The sequence below is a fragment of the Leucoraja erinacea genome, chromosome 37, assembly GCF_028641065.1.
Source record: "Leucoraja erinacea ecotype New England chromosome 37, Leri_hhj_1, whole genome shotgun sequence".
NCBI classification, from domain to species: domain Eukaryota; kingdom Metazoa; phylum Chordata; class Chondrichthyes; order Rajiformes; family Rajidae; genus Leucoraja; species Leucoraja erinaceus.
In genome coordinates this window covers 2,397,776-2,424,779 of record NC_073413.1, presented here as the reverse complement: position 1 = coordinate 2,424,779, position 27,004 = coordinate 2,397,776, and the positions used below count along the sequence as shown (strand labels likewise).

The 27,004-nt window shown below is 48.6% G+C and overlaps 1 protein-coding gene across 1 annotated transcript in view; it reads right to left on the bottom strand.

Annotated features, from left to right (window-relative positions):
* pick1 (protein interacting with prkca 1) overlaps positions 1 to 23,282 on the bottom strand; it is a 31,110-nt gene extending 7,828 nt beyond the window's left edge. Inside the window, exons 1-10 of the mRNA XM_055663047.1 lie at positions 23,143 to 23,282; positions 20,590 to 20,666; positions 18,927 to 19,038; positions 16,140 to 16,272; positions 14,858 to 14,920; positions 13,107 to 13,196; positions 10,809 to 10,862; positions 8,488 to 8,550; positions 5,027 to 5,160; positions 1,802 to 1,894 (exon numbers count right to left, since the gene is read on the bottom strand). Of these exons, the coding sequence (XP_055519022.1) occupies positions 1,802 to 1,894; positions 5,027 to 5,160; positions 8,488 to 8,550; positions 10,809 to 10,862; positions 13,107 to 13,196; positions 14,858 to 14,920; positions 16,140 to 16,272; positions 18,927 to 19,038; positions 20,590 to 20,630 (783 nt within the window). The 5' untranslated portion in view covers positions 20,631 to 20,666; positions 23,143 to 23,282. The remainder of the gene's footprint in view (positions 1 to 1,801; positions 1,895 to 5,026; positions 5,161 to 8,487; positions 8,551 to 10,808; positions 10,863 to 13,106; positions 13,197 to 14,857; positions 14,921 to 16,139; positions 16,273 to 18,926; positions 19,039 to 20,589; positions 20,667 to 23,142) is intronic.
* Between the last annotated feature and the right edge of the window lie 3,722 nt (positions 23,283 to 27,004).

Below are 27,004 nucleotides of genomic sequence, written 5' to 3'. Positions count from 1 at the left end.
CCAGTATGGTAGACTGCATAGACTCTTTTACCCAGAGTGGGAGAATCAAGAATTCGAGGGCATAGGTTTAAGGTGAGAGTGGTGAAATTTAGTAGGAAGCAGAGGGGTAACTTTTTATAGATAGCTGTTGCAGAGATAGGAAATGTTTACAGGGAGATAGACACAAAAAGCTGGAGTAACTCAGCGGGACAGGCAGCATCTCTGGAGAGAAGGAATGGGTGACGTTTCGGGTCGAGACCCTTCTTCAGACTGAAAGGCACAGGAAAGGGAAATGAGAGAAATAGACGATGATGTAGCGTGATAGAGAACAATGAATGAAAGATATAGAAAAAAGTATCTATAATAAAAGAAACAGGCCATTGTTAGCTGTTTGTTGAGTGAAAACGAGAAGCTGGTGCAACTTGGGTGGGGGAGGGATGGAGAGAGAGGGAGAATGCCAGGGTTTCTTGAAGTTAGAGAATTCAATATTCATACCCCTGGGCTGAAAGCTGCCCGCCCACACGAAATATGAGATGCTGTTCGGGTGGCAAAAACAGGAAAGCAGACTATTATCTAAATGGTGGCCGACTAGGAAAAGGGGAGATGCAGCGAGACCTGGGTGTCATGGTACACCAGTCATTGAAAGTAGGCATGCAGGTGCAGCAGGCAGTGAAGAAAGCGAATGGTATGTTAGCTTTCATAGCAAAAGGATTTGAGTATAGGAGCAGGGAGGTTCTACTGCAGTTGTACAGGGTCTTGGTGAGACCGCACCTGGAGTATTGCGTACAGTTTTGGTCTCCAAATCTGAGGAAGGACATTATTGCCATAGAGGGAGTGCAGAGAAGGTTCACCAGACTGATTCCTGGGATGTCAGGACTGTCTTATGAAGAAAGACTGGATAGACTTGGTTTATACTCTCTAGAATTTAGGAGATTGAGAGGGGATCTTATAGAAACTTACAAAATTCTTAAGGGGTTGGACAGGCTAGATGCAGGAAGATTGCTCCCGATGTTGGGGAAGTCCAGGACAAGGGGTCATAGCTTAAGGATAAGGGGGAAATCCTTTAAAACCGAGATGAGAAGAACTTTTTTCACACAGAGAGTGGTGAATCTCTGGAACTCTCTGCCGCAGAGGGTAGTCGAGGCCAGTTCATTGGCTATATTTAAGAGGGAGTTAGATGTGGCCCTTGTGGCTAAGGGGATCAGAGGGTATGGAGAGAAGGCAGGTATGGGATACTGAGTTGGATGATCAGCCATGATCATATTGAATGGCGGTGCAGGCTCGAAGGGCCGAATGGCCTACTCCTGCACCTAATTTCTATGTTTCTATGTTCCTCCTATTTGCAGTTAACCTAGGACAGAAAGGTCAATGTGGGAATGGGAAGTAGAATTAAAGTGTTTAGCAACCGGGAGATCAGGTAGGTCCAGGCGGACTGAGCAAAGGTGTTCAGTGAAGCGATCGTCCAGTTTGGAGCGGTCCCAGGGAAAACGTGCGAACTCCACACAGAGAGCACCCGTAGTCAGGATCAAACCCGTGTCTCTAGCACTATGAGGTGGCAACTGCATCATAGTGCCTCTGTGCCGCCCTTAAAGGCCAATTAGTCTACAAACCCACATCTCAAAGAGGAAACCGGAGCACCTGGGAGAAATCCATGCGGTCACAGGGAGAACATGCAAACTCCACACAGACAGCACCCGAGGTCAGGATTGAACTCCAGTTTCTGGCGCTGTGAGGCAGCGCCACTGTGAAGAGAAGGGAATTGGGAACAGTTGGAGTCAGGACTGAGGAGTGGTGTCCATCCAAACCTTCAGAGAGCACATACCAAATATTCAAACTTGACATCGAGGTACTTCTTGATGGTGAGTTTGGTGTCAGGAATGGCCTTGTTCAGATACGTGTTCAAATCACTCAGCATCTGCAAAACCACACAACAGCCGTTACTCAGTTTCTGCAGCTTCCTTTGTTTTTACATTTAGTTTTAATTTTAGTGTCAGTTTAGTTTAGTTGAGTTTAGTGGCAATCACTGAGTCCACCGTCCACCTCGGCCACCAGACTCCCGCACAATTGCTCTATCCTACACACTAGGGACAATTTTACAGAATCCAATTAAACCTACAAACCCGCATGTCTTGTCGGAACTTGGGGGGGGGGGGGGGGGGGGACCAGAGCGCTTGGGGAAAACCCACGCGGTCACTGAGAGAACGTGCAAACTCCGTGCAAACAGCACCCGAGGGCAGGATTGAACCCTGTCGCTGTAAGGCGACAACCAAAGATCCTGCAGCGGAGCAAGATAGACCACTAGTGCTAAATGCAATGGGCTGACGTGTAGTACGCAACGGAGCGGAACGTGGGTCTTTTTTTCATCCATTTTAGTAACCCGACCCGACTCGCAGTGTGGTCAACGTTGCGGGGGAACAGTTTGTGTTAATAAGTTTTTGTTTTTTTTTTTAATTTTATTTTTATTTGAAGTACGGTAAATTACAATACTACACAACACATATATCTTAATACATTTTTTGTACCGCTTCATTTTTTTTTGAGCTTTAAGAAAAAGGTAGAAGTAAGGAAAGTAAAGAAAGTGCAAGAGAGTCGTGCAGTGCAAGAGTGTTGGGAAAAGAAAGCCCCTTAGAAAAGAAGTTAGAGAAGGAAGTAAAGTGAGAAAATAGACCCTAGAAAAGAAAGAAAAAGAAAATAGGAACAATCGCTCTATTATAACATTAAACTCCGCAGAAAGGGGACTACCAACCAAGTCTGTTTTTGTTGTTTTACCTCCCGTTACCAGGGCCTGATACCACTTATTTATTTATTTGTTTATTTAAATTACTATTGCACCTCATACTTGTAATAGGTCCAGAAACATAGACCACGTCTTTTGGAATTGGTCTGCTTTACCTGCTAAGAGGAATCTCATCTCTTCCAGATGTAATGTTTCAAACATATTTGATATCTACATTTTTATTGTTGGTGTCGGCGCATTTTTCCAGAATTTAAGTATAAGCTTTTTTCCCATTATTAGCCCGTAATTAAATAAATTCTTCTGAAACACGTTTAGTTCAGGGTTACCTTCCGATATTCCGAAGATAATCCATTCTGGTTTTGGTACCAGTTTTATTTTGATCAATTTTGAAAAAATATCAAATATTTCATACCAGAATTTTTGGATTTTTGTACAAAAAACAAAAGAGTGCGCTATGGTAGCTTCTTGACACAGGCATTTATCACAGATTTGTGTTAATAAGTTAAAATTCTGAAAATGAGGAGAAGATTTTTACCAAATGAGGAGTAGATTTTTACGAGGATGTTTCCGTACCGGCGGGGGGCTTCCGTCTCCGCACTAGTATCTTTGCTCCACTACGGGATCTTTGGTGCGGAGACGGAAGCCGGTTACGGGAATGGGGCCGAAAAATGACCCATGAATCTGCCCATGACCGTACTACGTCTTTTTCGTCGAGTGGACCATCTTGCTAGCTCTAGGATCTTTGGCGATAACTGTGCCGCTGTGCCACTGTGCCACACTGAGGCGCCATGCAGAAGAAGGCTCTGCCCGAGCTGGCTGCCTGCCCCTTTTCCAGGGTTATGTCCGCGCCCGGGTGGCACTAGAACGGGACTACGCGCTATCCACGGGCGCCCTGGGGGATTTCCGGGACCGCTGGGCACCGAGGGGGTTTGAATAGGTTCACGAGATTGATCCCTGGGATGGCGGGACTGTCATATGAGGAAAGATTAAAAAGACTAGGCTTGTATTCACTGGAGTTTAGAAGGATGAGGGGCGAATCTTATAGAAACATAAAATTATAAAAGGACTGGACAAGCTAAATGCAGGAAAAATGTTCCCAATGTTGGGCGAGTCCAGAACCAGGGGCCACAGTCTTAGAATAAAGGGGAGGTCATTTAAGACCGAGGTGAGAAAAAACTTTTTCACCCAGAGAGTTGTGAATTTGTGGAATTCCCTGCCACAGAGGGCAGTGGAGGCCAAGTCACTGGATGGATTTAAGAGAGAGTTAGATAGAGCTCTAGGGGCTAGTGGAGTCAAGGGATATGGGGAGAAGGCAGGCACGGGTTATTGATTGGGGACGATCAGCCATGATCACAATGAACGGCGGTGCTGACTCGAAGGGCCGAATGGCCTCCTCCTGCACCTATTGTCTATGTTTCTATGAACGCATCCTGCACAAGGATTGTAACAAAGTTGTATAGTAGTTTACTTCATACAGTTAGATGTGGCCCTTGTGGCTAAAGGGATCAGGGGGTATGGAGAGAAGGCAGGTACGGGATACTGAGTTGGATGATCAGCCATGATCATATTGAATGGCGGTGCAGGCTCGAAGGACCGAATGGCCTACTCCTGCACCTAATTTCTATGTTTCATATATTTGTTTTGTCTTGTACTATGGTGGTGGTTTCTGTTTTGTTTTATTGTGTAGTAAATACTATTTTAATATTTGAATAAATATTTTTGATTGAAAAAAAAACTGTGCCACACTGTGGTTTGAGTGTTCAAGTTACCGAGCCCAGGCCATGATGCGACCAGTCAGTATGTGTAGGAAGGAACTGCAGATACTGGTTTAAACCGAAGGTAGACACAAAATGCTGGAGTAACTCAGCGGGACAGTCAGCATCTCTAGAGGGAAGGAATGGGTGACGCTTCGGGTCGAGACTCTGCCTTCGGTAGTTTCCGCACATACCAGTCACCATGCTCCCCACTGTGAATGAGCAGGAGTCAGCCAATGTGCCACTTGTAGCCTGCTCCGCCTTGCCAGAGGAGGTTGCAGCTGGTAATCTGCCTCCACCTGACTCCCAAACCACTAGTTCACACACATTTCAGCCAAACTGGATCGAAACCCCCGTAATCACTGTGCTCCTTCACTGGAACAGCAACTGGATTAGTACGGGTGTCGGAGGTTATGGGGAGAAGGCAGGAGGGGAGAATGGTGTTAAGAGGGAGAGATAGATCAGCCATGATTGAATGGCGGGGTAGACTTGGCCTAATTCTGCTCCTATCGCTTGTGAACGGGCTGTCATTGGCTCTGCCGCGGCCGAGACTCACGGGTTTCACTGTTTTCAGCAGGCGGATGCCAAACTTCTCGATGTTCCGGTGAGCTTCGGCAAACTTGACGAACGCCTCGCAGGCGGCTGCCTGGGGCTCCCTCACCCCGATCACCGAGAACACGTCGCCAAACGCTGAAACAAACCAAAAACACTGCTTTTACCCAGAGACGGGGAACCGAGAAGAAGAGAAGAATAGATTTAATGTGAGGGGGGTTGGGGGGGAAAGATTTAACAGGAACCCGAGGGGCAGCTTTTTCTGAACAGGCTAGATGCAGGAAGATTATTCCCGATGTTGGGGAAGTCCAGGACAAGGGGTCACAGCTTAAGGATAAGGGGGAAATCCTTTAAAACCGAGATGAGGAGAACTTTTTTCACACAGAGAGTGGTGAATCTCTGGAACTCTCTGCCACAGAGGGTAGTTGAGGCCACAGTTCATTGGCTATATTTAAGAGGGAGTTAGATGTGGCCCTTGTGGCCAAGGGGATCAGAGGGTATGGAGAGAAGGCAGGTACGGGATACTGAGTTGGATGATCAGCCATGATCATATTGAATGGCGGTGCAGGCTCGAAGGGCCGAATGGCCTACTCCTGCACCTAATTTCTATGTTTCTATGTTTCTATAAGGTGGAGGATTGTATGGAACAAGCTGCCGGAGGAGGTAGTTGAGGCAGGAACTATCAGGATTAAGAAACATTTAGACAGGTACATGGATAGGATAGGTTAAGAGGGATATGGGCCAAATGCAGGCAGGTGGGACTAGTGTAGATGGTGCATGTTGGTCGGTGTGGGCAAGTTGGGCCAGAGGGCTGTATGACTGTTCAGTGCCAGAAGCAGCAGCAAACCCTTGGCATGGGCTCCCGTTGGGGAACTGAAGCCAAACCACAGTGCCGCCTGTGTCCCCGTGCCGGCTCGGTGCAGCAATTACCGGATTAGTCGGGGCACGGCACGGTTGGCGGCAGCAGTGGAGTTGCTGCCTTACAGCACCAGAGACCCGGGTTCGATCCCGACTACGGACACTGTTTGTAACCTTGTGACCTGCGTGGGTTTTCTCCGGGTGCTCCAGTTTCCTCCCACACTCCAAATTGGGTTTGGTAAGAATTATAATTGTCCCTAGTGTGTAGGATAGTGCTAGTGTACGGGGGTCGCTGGGCAGTGGGGACTCGGTGGGCCGAAGGGCCTGTTTCTGCGCTGTATCTCTAAACTAAGATAGTCCTAAACCCTTGTCCCTGCCCAAATCCAATTTATCCTCAAAGTCATAGCTGCACAGCATGGAAACAGGCCCTTCAGCTCATCTAGTCCATGCCATCTCTATTGGCTAAATATTTAGGTTCCATCCACTGCCCTAGAGAGCATGACCCGACCAAAACAACTCGCTGTATAAATCATTCCTTCTGTCTCTCCTGCATTGACTTTCAATTAAAGGCATCAGGTTAGAGCGGTAGACTTCCTGCCGTTACTGGAGGTGGAATGGCTGAGACAAGGTCCCCGCCACTTAGGGACAGCACAGTGGTGCAGCGGTAGAGTTGCTGTCTTGCAGCGCTAGAGTCCCAGGTTCGATCCACGCTACGGGTGCTGTCTGCGTGGAGTTTGTAGGTTCCTCAGGAACGTAAGTCAGGGACTGAGGATGGTGGATCATAGCTTTAGAGATGCAGTGGAAACTGGTCCTTCAGCCCATCGAGTCCGTGCCGACCAGCGTTCACCCAGTGCACTATCCCACACTCTGGGGACAATTTATAATTTATAGAAGTCAATGAACCTACAAACCTGCACATCTTGGGAGTGCGGTAGGGAACCGTAGCACCCGGAGAAAGCCCATGCCGTCACGGGGACAGGGTACAAAGACAGTGCTCGTAGCCAGGATAGAACCCATGGCCCTGGCGCTTTAAGTCAGCACCTCTACGGCTGTGCCCATGTACACAGTTAAGGGATATGGAGAGATGGCAGGAACGGGGTACTGATTGTGGATGATCAGCCATGATCATATTGAATGGCGGTGCTGGCTCGAAGGGCCGAATGGCCTACTCCTGCACCTATTGTCTACTGTCTATGACACGGGGAGGTACTGTACTCGATTGAATCCCCTCGTAACTTCCTCTATTAAATCTCTCTTTAAAACCACCGTTGCCTCCAGGTTTTCGTCTCCAGAATCTTTCTCTGCCACATTCAGCTGGTCTACCCACGCCATTCCATACTACCCTGATGAGGGGGCATTAGCTACACGGAGAGGTTGGACAGACTTGGTTTGTTTTCTCTGCAACGCTGGAGTTGATGGGGGAGACCCGATAGGTATATTGAATAATGAGAGGTGTAAATATGGGAGAACTTTTCCCCAGGGTGGAAATGTCAAAAACTAGATGGCTTTGCTTTATGTTCGTTAGTTCTAGGAGCAGAATTAGACCTTTCAGCCCATCAAGACCGCTCCGCCATTCAATCCTGGCTTTCCCTCTCAACCCCATTCTCCTGCCTTGTCCCCATAACCCCTGACGCCTGTATTTACCGATTTATCTGATGGGGTTTGGGAATTGCTCTGCCCAGGACAAGAGGCTCTGCAGAGAGTAGTGCATTTGGCGGAACGCACTATGGGAACTACACTCGCCCCCCTGCAGGAACTATACATCAGAAGGTGCAAATCCAGGGCCAACAAGATCATGGGGGACCCCTTCCACCCCAGCAACAGACTGTTCCAGCTGCTACGGTCAGGCAAACGCCTCCGTTGCCATGCTGTGAAAACAGAGAGGATGAGAAGGAGTTTCTTCCCAGAGGCCATTAGGACTGTAAACTCCTATCTCACCAGGGACTAACTTTACTGAACCAATTTACTGTTGTGTGGTGTCTTTTTAAATTGCTGTTTCTTCTTTTCTTTCCCCTCCCACAAATATGTAATTCCATTCCGTTTTATAGTCTTTTTGCACAATCCGCGAGCATTGCCACTTTTCATTTCACTGCACATCTCGTATGCGTAAGTGACGAATAAACTTGACTTGACGTGACTTGGGGGGGGGGGGGGGGGCAAAGTCTTTTTACCAAGGGTGGTGGGTGCCTGGAATGGTGGTGGTGGAGGCAGATATACCATAGTTGTATTAAAAGATGGACACATGGGAATACAGGTAATGGAGGGATAGGGATCATGTGTGGGCAGAGGAGATTAGTTTACCTTGGTGTCAGCACAGACATTATGGGCCGAAGGGCCTATTCCTGTGCTGCGCTCTGCATGTCCTGTGACAGGCACGGCACAAGCCTCTCCCATTATAGCCCTGAACTGTATCATCTCACTGGGGCAGTGCGTTGGGTGGCAGTATGCCAGGGAGGGTAAAGAGAACGGAGGTACATGGAACAGACTGGCAGGGTAAATGCCTGCTGATCACCCGAGGAAGGTACCCATAGGTCTGCCAGGCTGTGGGCAGCACAGCTGTAGAGTGGACCAAGCGACGGATAAACACACAACGAGCGGCAGGGTTACCTCTGTGTGTCTGTGACAGTTCGAAGAACGCCCTCAGCAGCCTCTTTGTGTGTTCCATCATCCCTGCCGTGCGTGGGAAATGGGAAACATTTTAGCACGTTGAACAGAGAGCTTGAAGTCTTTCCTTCCTGAGCTCGGGAACAATCAGCTCTTAAACCGTTCCTTCTTCCTCCCCACTGATTGACTGATACTTGATCACACGTGACATCACAGTGAAAGTCTTTGTTTTTGCCCATCGTACACAATTATTAAGAAAGCACATCAGCGCCTCTACTTCCTGAGAAGATTACAGAGAGTCAGTTTGTCAAGGAGGACTCTCTCGAACTTCTACAGGTGCACAGTAGAGAGCATGCTGACCAGTCGCATCGTGGCTTGGTTCGGCAACTTGAGCGCCCAGGAGCGGAAAAGACTACAAAAAGTAGTAAACACTGCCCAGTCCATCATCGGCTCTGACCTTCTTTCCATCGAGGAGATTTATCGCAGTCACTGCCTCAAAAAAGCTGGCAGCAACATCAAGGACCCACACCATCCTGGCCACACACTCATCTCCCTGCTACCTTCAGGTAGTAGGTACAGGAGCCTGAAGAATGCAACGACCAGGTTCAGGAATAGCTACTTCCCCACAGCCATCAGGCTATTAAACTCAGCTCGGATAAAACTCTGTCCTTTAATAGCCCATTATCTGTTTATTTGCACTGAATCAGTTTATTTATTCATGTGTGTATATATTTATACAATGGTATGTGGACACACTGATCTGTTCTGCATTCATGCCTACTGTGTTCTGTTGTGCTGAAGCAAAGCAAGAATTTCATTGTCCTGTCAGGGACACATGACAATAACCATATAACCATATAACAATTACAGCACGGAAACAGGCCATCTCGGCCCTACAAGTCCATGCCGAACAAATTTTTTTCCCCTTAGTCCCACCTGCCTGCACTCGTACCATAACCCTCCATTCCCTTCTCATCCATATGCCTATCCAATTTATTTTTAAATGATACCAAAGAACCTGCCTCCACCACTTCCACTGGGAGCTCATTCCACACCGCCACCACTCTCTGCGTAAAGAAGTTCCCCCTCATATTACCCCTAAACTTCTGTCCCTTAATTCTGAAGTCATGTCCTCTTGTTTGAATCTTCCCTATTCTCAAAGGGAAAAGCTTGTCCACATCAACTCTGTCTATCCCTCTCATCATTTTAAAGACCTCTATCAGGTCCCCCCTTAACCTTCTGCGCTCCAGAGAATAAAGACCTAACTTATTCAACCTATCTCTGTAACTTAGTTGTTGAAACCCAGGCAACATTCTAGTAAATCTCCTCTGTACTCTCTCTATTTTGTTGACATCCTTCCTATAATTTGGCGACCAAAATTGTACACCATACTCCAGATTTGGTCTCACCAATGCCTTGTACAATTTTAACATTACATCCCAGCTTCTATACTCAATGCTCTGATTTATAAAGGCTAGCATACCAAAAGCTTTCTTTACCACCCTATCTATATGAGATTCCACCTTCAAGGAACTATGCACGGTTATACCCAGATCCCTCTGTTCAACTGTAAACTCTCTTGAATAATGAATCTTGAATCGCCAAAGATAGAAAGTGTTCAGTGTTGTCCCTAATGGCCCATCTTTGTTCCCTCAGCGACTCAACCAGGCTTTGGCACAGGGGTAAAGATCCAAGCAAAGCCCTGGCGTAGTCACTTGTCCATGCCTTGCTCTCGCCAGCAGCCCCCCACACCCTCCCTACCGGCACCCATTGTCTCCTTCACCCACCGGGCCCCACTCCCCCACCCCCAGTGTGCCCCCACTCTCTCCCCATGCTACCCCCTCCCCCCTTTGCCACACCCGGCTCTCGAACCACCCCCCCCCCCCCCCCACCACCACCACGAGCGCCCCTCCCGTGGCACCCACAGACCTTGACCCCACTCAGCCAGCACTCGTGCACCTCACATGCGCACCTGGCACCCACATTCCCAGCACCCACATTCCCAGCGCCAACATTCCCAGTACACAGGGCAAAGCTGCACCCACATTCCCGGCACCCAAGGTAGACCTGCACCTGTTCCCAGCACCCACGCCCTCACATTGCCCCACATCCACAACCCATACTCAGCAGTCTTCTAACATGTCTTCTAACTTTAAAAAAACATGGTCTATACGATAACCTTCCAGCAGCACAACCCCATTGTCCCCCCCCGTCCCCCCCCGTCCCCTGGTGCACCCTCACCCCCTCTCAGCCTCCTCCCCACCACTGATCCTTGCTGTCTGCCTTCCCCCACCCTTCCCCCACCCTCCTCCGGCCCCCGATACCTTTGTACAGCTCCGCCGTCCTCTCCAGCTCCTCCAGTTTCTTCACCAGTCCATCTGGAAGAAAGGGCATTCAGGAGGTGTCTGGTTTAACTTTCCCACTTAAACTGGAATAGCTCATGCCCTCAACCCCTTCCAGGACCACTCAACCCCATCCAGGACCCTCAAACCATTCCAGCTCTGCATGAAATCCACAGTCACTCTCCCATTAACCTTGAATAATCCTCCACTCCGCAATTAACCCTGAATCGAGTCCCGGTGTCACTCTCTTCGTCTCATCAATCCAACATAATAAACTCTGTTAAGAGTCATAGGAGCAGAATTAGGCTATTCAGCCCATCAAAGTCTACTCCGCCATTCAACCATGGCTGACCTATCTTTCCCTCTTAACCCCATTCTCCTGCCTTCTTCCCATAACCTCAAACACCCGTACTAAATCCAACGCTCCAGGGAATGGGGTCTCAGCCTGTTCATCTTCTCCCTATTGCTCAGACCCTCGAGTCCTGGCAACATCCTTGTAAATCTTCTCTACAACCTTTTCCAACTTGTTGTCACTCCTTTACTAACCCCGACTAAATCCCAGTTTTTCTCCCTCATCTCTGTAGGGCTGTGGGTTTTATGCTAGAAGGTTGGATGAGGCAGCAGAGCTCTGTGTCAATGGGCACAGACATGGCCTGAATGTACTCCTTCTGTGCTGCGAGTCTCAATTAACCCTCAACAACCACCTCAGTCTACCCTCTCCTTGGGCTCACTCCCAGAAATCAGTGAACCTTTGGATAGAGGCAGTTTTGCTACAACAAGTTGGATATCAAGTGTGGGGAATTAGGGAATACTATTTCTATTATGCGGGCCAAATTGGTTATAATGCGATTTTGATGGGGAACCAGAGGACAACTTAAAAGTTACTCTGGAAATTGACAAGCAGAAAAAAAGCTGTCCTAGATTTAAACAGTATAGGGGGAAAAAACTGTTTCCGTGCAACCTGTCTGTTGTACCCAGACACCATTGCCTCTTAATGTCAGTTTCACCGTGAAAGGCCATTGGAATTGACAAGCGATTACTTCTATTGATGCTCGTGCAATGATGCTCTATTAAACAATGTAACATACAGCCCTTAGTATTTTTAGCTTGTAGTAACAAAAATCAACTTATTGCCATTGAAAGGACCTTTATTTTTTTAATATTCTGTGGGAACAATAACTTTGTTATCGCCAGTATGAAACACTCCACCCTCTAATCCTTCCCCCCATTTTCACAATGGGCTTTATAACATGATTTCTCTATAATAGCAGTTTTTTAGGGGGGAATGCAACTGTTGTGTTACTGCAGAACCACCTGTATTAAGGGACACAGGGTGGATACAGGAAACTGGCACAAGGGTAAAGGATCATCATGGTCTTTTTGAATGGAGAAGCAGGCATGAGAAGGGCCGAATGGCCTACTCCTATCTCTAATGTGCTCCTGTCACACTGTGACCCAGATTCCATCATTGGCACAAAATGCTGGAGCGACACGGTGGCACAGCGGTAGAGTTGTTGCCTTACAGCGCAAGAGACCTGGGTTCGATCCCGAGTTCGGGTGCTGTTTGAACCTTCTGAACCTTCTGAATTTTGTAGTCGGCAGGGCAGTACTCTGCATATCGCCAACTTGGACAATTTAACACTTTTATCAAGCCAATCAACCTACAAACCTGTATGTCTTTGGAGTGTGGGAGGAAAACAGAGATCTCGAAGAAAACCCACGCAGATCACGGGGAGAAGGTACAAACTCCATACAGACAGCACCCGTAGTCGGGATCGAACCCGGGTCTCTGGCGTTGCATTTTGCTGTAAGGCAGCAACTCTACTGCTGTGCCACCGTGACCTCCCGTGTTGGTATGGAGTTTATATGTTCTCCCCGTGAACTAGGTAGGTTTTCTCTGGGTGCTCTGGTTTTCGTCCCACACTTCAAAGAGGGACAGGTTTATAGGTTAACTGGCTTGGTAAAATTGTAAATCGTCTCCAGTGTGTGTAGGATAGGGTTAGCGTGCGGGGATCGCTGGTCGGCACGGAATCGGTGGGCTGAAGGGCCAGTTTCCGTGCTGCATCTCTAAACTAAACTCAGCGGGTCAGGCAGCATCTTGGGAGGGTCACACTTCAGTCCCAGAATGTCACCTATTACTTCTCTCCAGAGATGCTGCCTGGCCCGCTGTGTTACTCCAGTGTTTTATGTCTATCTTATGTATAACCCAGCATCTGCTGTTGCTTCCTACACCACTGGCTGTTTCCCTGAGCAACCCCCCCCATTCTCTGCCTCACTCACCGTTGCACAGAATGGCCCGGCTCAGACCCAGAGCATCCGCCGTTCCCGAACTCATGTTCTCCACCAGTCGATGTTTAACCTTCTTCAGAACTGCAAAACACAAAGCAGCCCGTCAACGTCGAACATATCACACCACCTCCCTGACTTCCTCGAGTGGAACTGAGTTGTCCGATGAGGGATCGGCCGACTGCCGGCAGCAACCGGCCACCATTAACTGGACCGAGGAGACACAGGGGACTGCAGATGCTGGCATCTTGAGCAGAACAAGAGCAAAGTGCTGGAGGAAGTCAGCGGGTCAGGCAGCATCCCTGGAGAACATGGATAGACGATGTTTCCGGATGTGAATGGAATGGGCAGATGATGTAAACCTTTCCACCGACTCCATCTACACTACACGCTGCTTTGGCAAGGGCACCAGCATAATCTACGACAAGTCTCACTCCGTCTTCTCCCCTCTCCCATCAGGAAAGAGGTACAGAAATGTGAAAACACACACCTCCAGTTATTATGTAAAAGAATATGTGTGTTATGATTGTGTTTATAATTTGTTTGGTTGTTTTGTTGTTTGTCTTTTGCACAAAAGTCCGCGAGCATTGCCACTTTCATTTCACTGCACATCTCGTATGTGTATGTGACAAATAAACTTGTCTTGACTTGAGGACAGTTTCATCCCAGCTGTTATCAGGCAACTGAACCATCCTAGTATCACCAACTAGAGAGCGGTCCTGACTTCTCATTTACCTCATTGGAGACTGAAGAAGGGTTTTGGCCCGAAACGTTGCCTATTTCCTTCGCTCCATAGATGCTGCTGCACCCGCTGAGTTTCTCCAGCACTTTTGTCTGCCTCATTGGAGACCCTTGGACAATCTTTGATCGGACTGTACTGACTTTATCCTTGCACTAAATGTTATTCATATTATTCCCTTTGTCATGTATCTGTACGCTGTGGATGGCTGCATTGTAATGAGGAATTGTCTTTCTGCCGGCTGGTTAGCACGCGACAGAGGCTTTCCACTGTACCTAGGTACACGTGACAATAAACTAAACTCTAACTCTTAAAACAGTTCTGCCGCAGCTTGCCAGAAACAGGCAGCGACTCTGCCAGGGTCAAAGTGCTCAGCAGCCGAGTGAACACCAGGGATCTCAAACACCGAGGACGGATGGAGAAGGAAGCTGTCAAATTCCAACTCGGAGCGAGCAATGGCGAGGGAAAGCAACACTGGACTACAGAAAGTGGAATCATGGGTAAAAAAATGTAAAATATGAATCATCTGTAACGATAAATTATTCCCCCACAATTATGCGATGGCAGAGTTTAAATAGCTCTATTTCTGAGCCAGATAGAACAGACGGTGTTGAAGGTAGAGAGCGGAGAACGCAAAGTGCTGGAGTAACTCAGCGGGTCAAATAGCATCTGTGGAGGACATGGATAGGTGACGTCTAAGGTCCGGATACACACTACACAGTAAAAATATTATTGCACAAACAGATGAAGCCCAAACCTTCTGCCAAGGAGAACCACTTGTCGGCAAATACGACAAGTGGTTCAAAACCAGAGCCCCACAACCAGGGAGGGGGCTCTAAACCACAGCATGCCACCGTCATCATACGTGGTGCAGCTCCCTACGTGAGGTTAGGGGTAGGGTGAACACAGCAGGAAGGGCATGGGTGGCAGACGATGCCAGGGCGAAGGGTGGACAGGGAATACATGGATGTTTACATTGGCATTCTGAACAGATATCACCACTTACCGATGTCTAGGGTTTTGCCTTGCTTCGGATCAGCCTGGAGTTTATTGTAATGAATCGTAACTTCTCCCTTGCGGACATTAAAAGAATAGATGAAAAATTTAAATAGATGACATTTACTAAAATGCTAAGGAATTGTGGACACAGCCCAGACCATCCCACGAACCAACCTCCCTTCCATTGACGTGTAGGAAAGAACTGCACATGCTGGTTTCAATCGAAGGTAGACACAAAATACTGGAGTAACTCCGCGGGTCAGGCAGACGTCTCGGGTCGAGACCCTTCTTCAGACTGATGACAGGGAAGTGGGCAGTGCTGCAAACGTACGACTTTGGAGTGCAGGAGGACACTCGAGCACCTGGAAATTACCCACACGGTCACATGCATTGTCTGTACGGAGTTGGTACGTTCTCCCCGTGACCTGCGTGGGTTTTCTCCGAGATTTTCCGTTTCTTCCCACACGCCAAAGACGTACAGGTTTGTAGGTTAACTGGCTTGGTAAATGTAAAAATTGTCCGGCCCCCCGCCGGTCCCCCCGAACACCAGAGAGCGGAGAGGGGGGAGGTGGTGATGCCGGATGCGAGGAGAGGGGACGGTGGGAGAAGAGAGGGAATGGTCCATGCCCCTCCCCCCCCCCCCACCCCCCCGCCGCCGGCGGCGGGAGGCTCCCACCCCCGGGGGGCACGAAGGTGAGCGAGCGAGGAGAGGGACGTCGGTTCACTGGTCGACCCACACGGCCAAGGAAGGCGACGGCTGGAGGCCTTGCAGCAGCCTGGGGGCTCGCCTGGATCGGGCACCGCTCGTAATGACTAGAACGCGGACTGGACTTGGAAAATGGTGCCAGAACATGACGCCTCTTGCATGTTGTCCCAGTGGACTATATCTGTAGACTTTGCCAATCAGGGATTGTGCTTCGGTTTGGCAATACGTTACTGGACTGTGTGTGAAAACAGAATTACACTGAGCGTTTGCACGTGATAATGAAGCACCAGTGACCAGTGACATTTTCACCCTGTGGAAAAAAGGTTCGACCATCAACAGGTTGTGTGCAGTTCCATGCTTTCCATTATGGTCTGTTATGGAGATCACTGCCATGCTCATTGATGTATTTACTCGCCTCACCCACCCAGTTCAGTACAGCCTCCTCTCTGCCACACCAGCGGGCTTTACTGACCTCCCTCCCAAGCCACCTCTCGATCCCCCAGCATGGCGGGCAACCCACTGCTATTGCCAAAAGATAGCACTGCGATCCACCTACTCCCCCCCCCCCCCCCAACACTGCCACCTTCAAATTCAGTCTGAATCATCTTGGCCACCTCCACTTTGGTCTTCCCCTTCACCGATTTCCCCGTCACTCCGACGATCTCGTCGCCCGCGGCCAGCGTCCCGTCCAGAGCGGCCGGAGTGTTGTCGAAAACCTGCCCGCAGAAACGCAGGTCAGCGGCCGCTCAGCATGGTCCAGCTGGAGCAGCGCCGGAGTACAGGCGGAGTGGAGCTGGGTTACAGGCGTAGCGGAGCTGGAGTACAGGTGGAGCGGAGCTGAAGTACAGGCGGAGTGGAGCTGGAGTACAGGCGGAGTGGAGCTGGAGTACAGGCGGAGCTGGAGTACAGGCGGAGTGGTAGTACAGGCGGAGTGGAGCCGGATTACAGGCGTAGCGGAGCTGGAGTACAGGTGGGGCGGAGCTGGAGTACAGGCGGAGTGGAGCTGGAGTACAGGCGGAGCGGAGCTGAAGTACAGGCGGAGTGGAGCCGGAGTACAGGCGGATCGGAGCCGGAGTAAAGGCGGAGCGGAGATGGAGGGCTGGCGGAGTGAAGGGACAGCAAGCATGGATCTGAGCTGGAGTGGATCAGGAGCCGGAGTGGATCAGGAGCTGGAGTGGATCAGGAGCCGGAGTGGATCAAGAGCCGGAGTGGATCAGGAGCAAGTGTGAATCAGGAGCTGGAGTGGATCAGGAGCCGGAGTGGATCAAGAGCCGGAGTGGATCAGGAGCCGGAGTGGATCAGGAGCTGGAGTGGATCAAGAGCCGGAGTGGATCAGGAGCAAGTGTGAATCAGGAGCTGGAGTGGATCAGGAGTGGATCAAGAGCCTGAGTGGATCAAGAGTCTGAGTGGATCAGGAGCCGGAGTGGATCAGGAGCCTGAGTGGATCAGGAGCCGGAGTGGATCAGGAGCAAGTGTGACTCGGAGCTGGAGTGAATCGGACGCAAAGGTTCAGGTGGATCGGGATCTGGAGTGGATCAGGAGTGAGAGTGGATCAGACCTGGAGTGGATCAGGAACAAGTGGATCAAGTGCTAGGGTGGATGAGAGCAGAAGTGGATCAGTGGATGAGAGGAATGTGTTAAAAATGGTTTGGGTAACATGGAATACTATGTTAGCGCTCTTTCTCTGTAGCCACTCTTTGCATACCTTAGGTATATCACATTAGGTATAGAAGAATGAGAGGGGATCTTATTGAAACATATAATATTATTAAGGGTTTGGACACGCTAGAGGCAGGAAACATGTTCTCGATGTTGGGGGAGTACAGAACCAGGTGCCGCAGTTTACGAATAAGGAGTGAGCCATTTAGAACGGAGACGAGGAAACACTTTTTCTCACAGAGAGTTGTGAGTGTGGAATTCTCTGCCTCAGAGGGCTGTGAAGGCCTGTTCTCTGGATACTTTCAAGAGAGAGCTAGATAGGGTTCTTAAAGATAGCGGAGTCAGGGGATATGGGAAGAAGGCAGTAACAGGATACTGATTGGGGGTGATCACATTGAATGGCGGTGATGGCTCGAAGGGCCGAATGACCTACTCCTGCACCTATTGTCTAGGTATGTTGCAAAACCTACCTGAATCGTCGTCACATGTGACAATAAAGTATCTTTCATTTACAAATCCCAACGTTTAGAGGGGGAGGTTTACCAAACGCGATTTTTAGCTATGCTGTTGCCAAGTCGAAAATGTTCAGCCTAGTAAATCATTACCCACAGTGAATCGCTGGCTGTTTGACCCCGTCGCAAAAGTTGCCTGTGGTTCCTCACCTGCCTTGTATAACAGACAGTAGTTTAAAACTCACACCTCTAAACCCGCGACCTCTCGCAGCCCCAGGGAATTTTTTAAAGTGTCACTGTTAAAGGTATGTAGCTTTTTTTACCCTGAAAAAGGGCTTCTTAAGAAACCTTTATACAAAGTTTACTATAACGAGTAGCTCATTTTGGGCTCTTATATTACCGCAGATTTTTTCGGGGCATTTGAGGGCACAAATCCACCGCAATGTGAGGTCGGCGAACCAGCGCATTCACAGGATCCCACTAGAAAGCTGATTTAAAATGGACTTTAATTTACAGCAATTGAACAATAAATTGCTTCCATTTGGCCTATAAATTGATGTAAATGAGATTTAAAAATCATGTTTTATTGTGAATTATTTGTGAATATTATTTGGACACTTAGGCTATTTAAAAATGTTAATCATTTATTAAGAAATGGATAGATGTTTAGATCTAGTAATTGAAGTTTGAAATTTGCTACACTTGGGTAACTAACTAATTATATGTTTTAATTTCAGGTCATCCAAGTAAGATTATTTTATATTTGTTTCAGAATGCTTCAATCTACGATAACTGAAAATTTCATTCAGTTCTCTTAATTTTTAAGAAGGTTATGGGTTTTTGACTGCCCACGATCACAGCTTTTTTGTTACGTCCATAGAAAATCAATAGGGATCAAGATGCTAATTTCCGAGTATGAAAATGGCCATAACTTTTTTAATACTTGAGATGTGAAAGTGGATTAGGTGTCAAATTAAACTTATTTTTATGCTTTATCTGATGGGATAAATTACAGACTTGATTTTTTAAATCTCAAAATTTTGTAACATTGCTATATTGTCTATTGTTTATCACTGTGCCGTGTCACATGTGACAATAAAGTATCTTTCATTTACAAATCCCAACGGGAAAGTGGCTAACTGAGGAAACCAAGTGGCGAACGTGAGCTGATGAGGCCAGCGTAGAGGGGGGAGTGAGTGTGACCCAGCAGTGAGAGGCGGCTGTTTGTGCAGCAGGAGATGTTGCCTGTGGGTCCTCACCTGCACGATGTACAGACAGGGACAGTACTGCGCACCTCCTCCGATGCTGATTCCAATTAAATTCTGGGAATCCTTTTTCAGTGTCACTGTCCCAGGCACGGTCGGAATGCCCCTGAGCAAAAGACAAAGTTAACACTTGACATATGTTTGCTTTACTTTTGAAATACTTAAGGGCCTGTCCCACTTACGCGACTTTTTCGGCGATTGCCGGCACCCGCAACATGTTGTTGCAGGTCGGCGAAAATGTTCAACATGTTGAAATCCAGCGTCCACCAAAAAGACGCTCCGACTCTTTGGGCGACTGAGGAGACCACTCACGACCATACAGGCGACATGTCGCGGGGTGAAGCCTGTATGGTCGTGAGTGGTGGCCCAAAGAGTCGTACCTTGTTCTGGTTGCCGCTGGATTTTCAACATAAAATCCATAAAGCAGCAATTCACGGGACTTTAGACTTTAGACTTTAGAGAGGCAGCGCATAAACAAAACAGGCCCTTCGGCCCATCGAGTCCACGCCAACCCGCAGTCACCCATACACTCGCACTATCCGACACACTTGGGACAATTTATAATCTTTTACCAAAGCCAATTAACCTACAAGCATGCACGCCTTTGGAGTGTGGGAGGAAACCAGAGCACCTGAAGGAAACCCACATGGTCACAGAGAGAACGTGCAAACTCCGTGCAGATAGCACCAGTCGTCAGGATCACCCCGGATCATTGGCGCTGTAAGGCAGCAACTCTACGTTGCACCACAACTGTGAAATAATGCTCCTGGAATTAATGGGTGACACCACACCCCCACCCCTACCTACTCGAATCAATGGGTGATTTCCCTCCCCCCCCCACCCCCACCCTCATCCACTCCAATCAATGGGTGACTTCACTGGTTCAATGATGCTTTTATTGTCACATGTGCAAATTGCAAACAGTGAAATTCCTTTCTTACAAACAGTCCCGTATTGCCACACCTATACTCCTCCGCATTCCTCACTGTGATGGAAGGCGGAAAACATTTAAATCTCTCCCATCTTTGTCTTCTAGTGGTCGGGGGCCTCGAGCCAACCGTTGACGGGACCAGTGGCGGGCCTCCTCCTTGGGGCGATCTAGCTCCTGCATCGGGGGGGCGGAATCTCAGCTCCCCCGTGCCGGGCGATCTTTCCCAGGGTCGGGGTCTAGTCGAACGTCATCCGGTTTTGGAGCTTCCAAAACTTTTGACGCCGGTGTCAACCCGAGACTGCGAGCTCCCTGATGTTAAGGTCCGCAGGCCGCAGTTGGAGTGTCGATCCCAGGCAAGGAATCAGCTCCGATGGTAAGTCCACGGCCCACGCGGTGGGGCTCAAAGTCAGTCCCGAGCATGGCCACCAGCGCCACGATGTTAGGCCGCAGAGCGACCGGAGATACGATCCGGGAAACAAACGCAAGGTAAGAGATTGAAAGTTTCCCCTTCCCCCCCCATCCCCATCCATTTCCCACCCACCCACAACATAAAACAAATCAGAGAACATTAACACATACTTTAAAAACACGCTTTAAAAATAACAAAAAAGGACACACAGACTGTAGGCGAGGCTGTCATCAAAGCGCCACCTGGTGGAATTGCATACCAACCACCAGCAAACATTTAGAAAAGTCCCTGGTTCACTTTAAGTGATGATTACTCACAATTTATCTTCTTCAATTTCAAAATCCATGTCACCGTACATGATAATTTCCTCTCAACCTCCTGCTGTTTCCAGACACTGCAGAGGACATATTGGGCAGTTTTATTATTGATACTTTTTGCCTTACTTGCTCACAGGCAATAACTGCATTCATATAGCACCCAAAAGACAGTAAACTCCTGCCTTCCCCCCATAACGTGATACACGTACTAATCAAGAATCTACCTATCTCTGCCTTAAAAATACCCACTGACTTGGCCTCTGCAGCCTTCTGTGGCAAAGAATTCCACAGATTCACCACCCTCTGACTAAAGATATTCCTCCTCACCTCCTTCCCAAAGGAACATCCTGCCATCCTGTTGCTCCTGCCACCACCACGGCAAGGCGTTCCATGCACCCACCACCCTCTGAAAAAAAACGTGCCCCGCACATCTCCTGTAAACTTTGCCCCTATCATCTTAAAGCGATAGATTCTGGTCTTTAAGAAACATGTCGAGGAGAAGTGTCAGGGAGGTTTTGAATAGAAATTCAATGATCAGGGCCTGGGAGGCTAAGGGTGGGTCTGCCTTTGATGGAGTGGTTAAGCTGAGTAGAACACAAGGTGTTGCAGTAACTCAGCGGCATCTCTGGAGGACATGGATTAAAACTGAGAATGTACTGGTTTGGAGACTAGCAATCAGAGAGATGCAGCACTGGAGGAGGTCACAGAGCTGGGCAAAAGCGACAGCATGAAAGGACTGGGAAAAAAAATGGGGAGAACGTAAAAACTCCACACGGTCAGCACCCGAGGTCAGGATCGAACCCAGTATATGGTGCAATGTTTTGGGTCGGGACCCTTTCTAAAGATGCTTGTTTTTTATTTACGGGCACAAATACAAGATACTAACTCAATTCTAATACTTATTAGAATAATATACCCACTCAATTGCAATAGACACAAAATGCTGGAGTAACTCAGTGGGTCAGGCAGCATCTCTGAAGAACAAGAATAGGTGGCATTTCAGGTCAGAACCCTTCTTTAGTCTGAAATATACATCCCAAAACGTCACCTATTCATTTTCTTCAGAGATGCTGCCTGCCACTGAGTTACTCCAGCATTTTAATGTCTACCTTCAATATAAACAATCATCTGCAATTACTTCCTACGCACTCAAATGCAATAATTGTTGGCCTTCTCTTGATATCCCATTCACTGTATCCTACTCTCTCTCCCCAACAATCCTAACCTCCTTCTACATACCAAGACATTTATCTTCCAATCTTGCCCGTTTCATATCCAAAGCACATCTCTAAGGACACACATCCCAACCCTCTTTATTCACACAATTTCTCCCTTTGGAAGCTAACTTTATTGACAAAGATCTCAATCCCTATCTGTACTGATCCCAAACCAGACCAGAAGCCTAAACTTCTGAACTGACAATTTGTCCATTCAAAGAACCCAATAACTCTGGTGCCAATGACATTCTGCTACAATCCATCATCTCTGTGCCAGTGACAGACCTAGGATTAAAAAAAAAACCTGTATCACAGCCCTTTGATCCCAAACGACTGGAACAGACTGTGGATGCCAACACACCTGGACTCCAGAATGTCTGGATCACAGCTCTTGTTTTCCACTCTATGGACCCCAACATTGGATCCCAGCACTTGGAACTCAGACCCTGGGTGTCAACTCATGGATCCCATCCCAGTGGATCTCAACTCCAATGGATCTCAACTCCCATTGGATACCAACCCTTGAATCTCAACCACTGGATATTACACCCTGGATCCCAACCACTGGATCCCAGTCATTGGACATTGGCATTGGACCCACTGTGATCCATGGGTCGGAACCACTGGAATTCCAGCCCCCTGGACCTCAACTCCCATGGATCACAGTGGATGTCAACTACTGGATCCCAACCAGTGGATCGTATCCACACGATCCCAGTCCCTGGATCCCAGCCCTTGTATCTTGACCACCGGATCCTAACGGCCTGGAACTCAGACCCTGGATGGCAACCCCTGGATCTCAACCCCTGGATGCCAAACCCTGGATCCTAGGCATTGGACATCAACTATCTTGGATGCTGACCCTTGAATCCCAACCATTGGGTCTGAACCGCTGGAATTCCAGCCCCCTGGTCCTCAACTCCCATGGATCACAACCACTATTCCCATCTCCTGGATCGCAACCAGTGGATGTCAACTACTGGATCCCAACCAGTGGATCGGATCCACACGATCCCAGTCCCTGGATCCCAGCCCTTGTATCTTGGCCACTGGACCCTAACCGCCCGGAACTTAGACCCTGGATCTTAGACCCTGGATGGCAACCCCTGGATCCCAACCCCTGGATGCCAGCCCCTGGATCCCAGCCCCTGGATCCCACCCCTGGATCCCAGCCCCTGGATCCCAGTCCTTGGATCCCAGCCCCTGGATGCCAGCCCCTGGATGCCAGCCCCTGGATCCCACCCCCTGGATCCCAGCCCCTGGATGCCGGCCCCCAGGGGCCATCCCACCCCGTCTCCCCCCGGCCACTCGGCCCTCGGGCCCGCTTTATTTTCACCTTCTTTCCCAGATGTAGTTCCAATGTTGTTTTAGATGACGTCACCTACGTGGCAAATTGTCCGTTCACGTCCTCTTCCGGCCCGGCGCCCCGGAAGCGGTCCGGCTCGAGGGTCAGCGATTCGCCGCCCGCCAGCGTGCGACGGCACTGACTGTGCCGAGAGGGTGGCCGCCATCTTTAGTACTGGCAGAGGCTGCGGTCACCGCTCCACGCGCAGCCGCCAGGGACCCACGTGTGAGGAAGCGAGGGGAACAAGATCACTTTAGATACAAGTTTGGGATTTACAGGGACTAGAAACCAAAGATCACAGAGTAATCTTTGCTAGAAACTGCAGCTAAACTCAGCACACTGGGGAACTCAGCGGGTCAGGCCGCAAGCAGCAACTGGGGAGGGGACAGACAACTTTAGTCTAGTCTAGTTAAATGTAGTTTTGGTGTTTTTCAATAGTATTTTTAAATGTGTAAATGTGGGGGGCGGGGGGGGGGAGGGGGAAACTGTTTTAAATCTCTTCCCTGTCCGGGAGACCCGACCTTTTCCCTGTCGGGTCTCGGCTGTCGTTGGGGCCTAGCACCGTGGAGCGGCCTCCAACCTGAACGACCCGGGGGCTCGGGAGACTGCGGAGCTGCGGATCTGCGGACTACTCACCATCGTGGGGCTGGCCGGCCTCGGAGCGTGGGGAGCGGCGGTGACTCGCTGCTGCGACTCGACTCCTGGGGCTCGGAGGCTCCAGCAACGCAGCCGCAGGTCCGGTGGACTGTGACATCGGGAGCTCGCGGGTCTGGGAGGAGAGAGAGAGAGACCGCTTCCCGGAGCTCCCGCAACGCGACTTCTTCAGCCCGTGTCACGGGGTTGGAACAACCCGGACCGGGACAATACATCACCCGGCTCGGCTTCATGGCCGTGGGACTCACCATCGCCCGCCTGGGGCTCGGACATCGGGAGAGACACGGAGAACAGGGGAGAGAAAAGACTTGCCTTCCATCACAGTGGCTTCACTGTGATGGATGTTTGTGTGAATTTAATTATGTGTATGTCTGTAAGACAGTGTCTTTGTTTGTATGGCTGTGGAAACAACATTTCGTTTGAGTCTCACTGGGGCTCAAATGATAATAAATTTGTATTGTATTGTATTGTATTGTATTGTAACTTTTGGAAACTTTCTTCACACCCATTTGAAGTTTCTCAGTTGAGGAACTTTTCTCCAAGTTGAATTCGTAACAGCGAGGGCTGGCGACGTTATGGTCGTATTGTCCCAGACAGAACAATGACATACTTACTTGCAGCAGCAAACCAGAATATGTAAACATTGTACTCTGTATATTTAATAATAATAAAAGAGGAAAGAAACACCATTCAGTGTGTGCATATTTATATATGCACCTTAAAAGCTGGAGTAACTCAGCGGGACAGGCAGCATCTCAGGGGAGAAGGAATGGGCGACGTTTCGGGTCGAGACCCTTCTACAGTGTGTATATATACATATACACACACACACATATATATATATATATCAGGTAGAAGGTACAGGAACCTGAAGACTGCAACGACCAGGTTCAGGAATAGCTACTTCCCCACAGCCATCAGGTTATTAAATTTGGCTCGGACAAAACTCTGAACATTAATAGCCCATTATCTGTTATTTGCACTTTATCAGTTTATTTATTCATGTGTGTATATATTTATAGAATGGTATATGAACACACTGATCTGTTCTGTAATCTTGGTTCTTGGTTCTTGGTTTCTTGGTCCTCCAAAATATTCCAAATGGTATTTAAACTGGAGGTGGTGAATCTATGTTCTGTTGTGCTGAAGCAAAGCAAGAATTTCATTGTCCTATCAGGGACACATGACAATAAACTCTCTTGAATCTTGAATATATATACACACACACAAAATGCTGAGGTTTCTCTGGTTTCCTCCCACACTCCAAAGCCGTACAGGTTTGTAGGCTAATCGGTTTGGTAAATTTGAACATTTCCCCTAGTATGTGTGTAGGATCGCCGGTCGGCACGGACTCGATGGGCCGAAAGGCCTGTTTCCGCGCTCGATCTCTAAACTAAACTAAACCTGGCGTGACAAGCAGCATCCCCGGAGAGAAGGAATGGGTGACGTTTCGGGTTGAGACCCTCTTCAGGCTGAAGGACGATCTTCTGAAGAGTCTTGAGCCTTCATGCAGGTCCCCGCGACCCGCCACATACCTCCACCTCCCTAATAGTTCTAACCACCTTCATCAGCAAACATCTAGAGTACTTACTATGTTTACATAGCTGCTGTGCTGCTGCAAGCAAGAATTTCATTTTTCCCTTTCAGGATATATGACAATAAAACACTCTTACCTTGGCTGACGACCTCAGTACTGAGTGGGTACTGAGTATACATCTGCTATTTCCATGGTTCACATACCTGACTCCCAATATTGCAGAGTTTAACTGCCCCTTAATACGCCATTTCACTGTCATAGACATTGGCCCACCCATTACACTCTCCTACCTTCTCTGCAACCTAGTTTTCTCTCTCAGTTGTGATGAAAGGACTTTAACATGAAACATTAACTATTTCTCTTCCTACAGATTATGCCTGACCTTACTAAGTTTTTCTGTTTTATTTCAGATTGCTGACATCTGCATTCTTTATTGTATTTATTTCTATACTACTTGTGTCTGCTGCGGTGAAGATTGATGCAAGATACTTTCTATTCATCTACCATCTCCTTGTTTTTGATTATTAATTCCCTAAGATCCAGCACAGCGGTAGAATTATTGTCTTACAGCGCCAGAGACCCATGTTCGATTCTGACTACGGGTGCTGTCTGTATGGAGTTTGTACGTTTTCCTCGTGACCTGCGCGGGTTTTCTTTGGGTGCTCCGGTTTCCTCCCACACTCCAAAGATGTACAAGTTTATAGGTTAATTAGCTTCCGTGAATTTTTAATTTGTCCCTAGTGTGTTGAATAGCGTTAATGAACAGGGTGATTACTGATCGCTGATGGGCCGAAGGGCCTATTTCTGCGCTGTATCTCTTAAGTCTAAAGTGAAGTCTAAAGTCTATTCGATGGCAACCTCGCCTAGTCTGTCTGTCCTTTTTTTGTTATTTTTACTGTGTTTAAAAAGTTTGTTCATGTTCTCTGGTTTGTTTTAGGTGGGGGGTGGGCGGGGGAAACCTTTTTTCAATCTCTTACCTTGCTGGAGATACGATTGTTTTCCGTGTCGTATCTCCGGTCGCTCTGTGGCCTAAAATCGTGGAGCTGGAGGCCTTGCTCGGGACTGACTTTGAGCCCCACCATGGGGACGTGGACCTACCATCGGAGCCGATTCCTTGCCTGGAATCAACGCTGCAACCGCAGCCTGCGGATTCCAACATCAAGGAGCTCGCAGTCTCGGGAGAGCTCCAACACCGCATGATGTTCGACTAGCCCCGACCCGGGGTAGATCGCCCCACGCGGGGGAGTTGAGATTCCCCCCCCCCCACCCCCGATGCAGGAGCTTGATCGCCCCGACCCGCCACCGGCTTCGGGAGTAAGATCCTCCCGTCAACGGAAGGTTGGAGGCCCCTGACCGCTGGAGGACAAAGAACGGAGAGATTGAACTTTTTTTCGCCTTCCATCACAGTAAGGAATGCAGAGGAGTCCCTGAGGTAGATGTTCATGTTAAAATGTATTTTGTGTGTTCCATTGCTTTTTATTAGTATGACTGTACAGCAAATCAAATTCCTCATATGTTGCAAAACATACTTGGCTAATAAAGTATGATTATGATTCCATAGATGGAGAACGCTGGATTTTTGTAGGCAAAATGAAGAAGGTTTTATTCAATCTTTTGCTCTTCACAGTAGTTATTCAAATGAGGATTAAACACTCAAAGCTG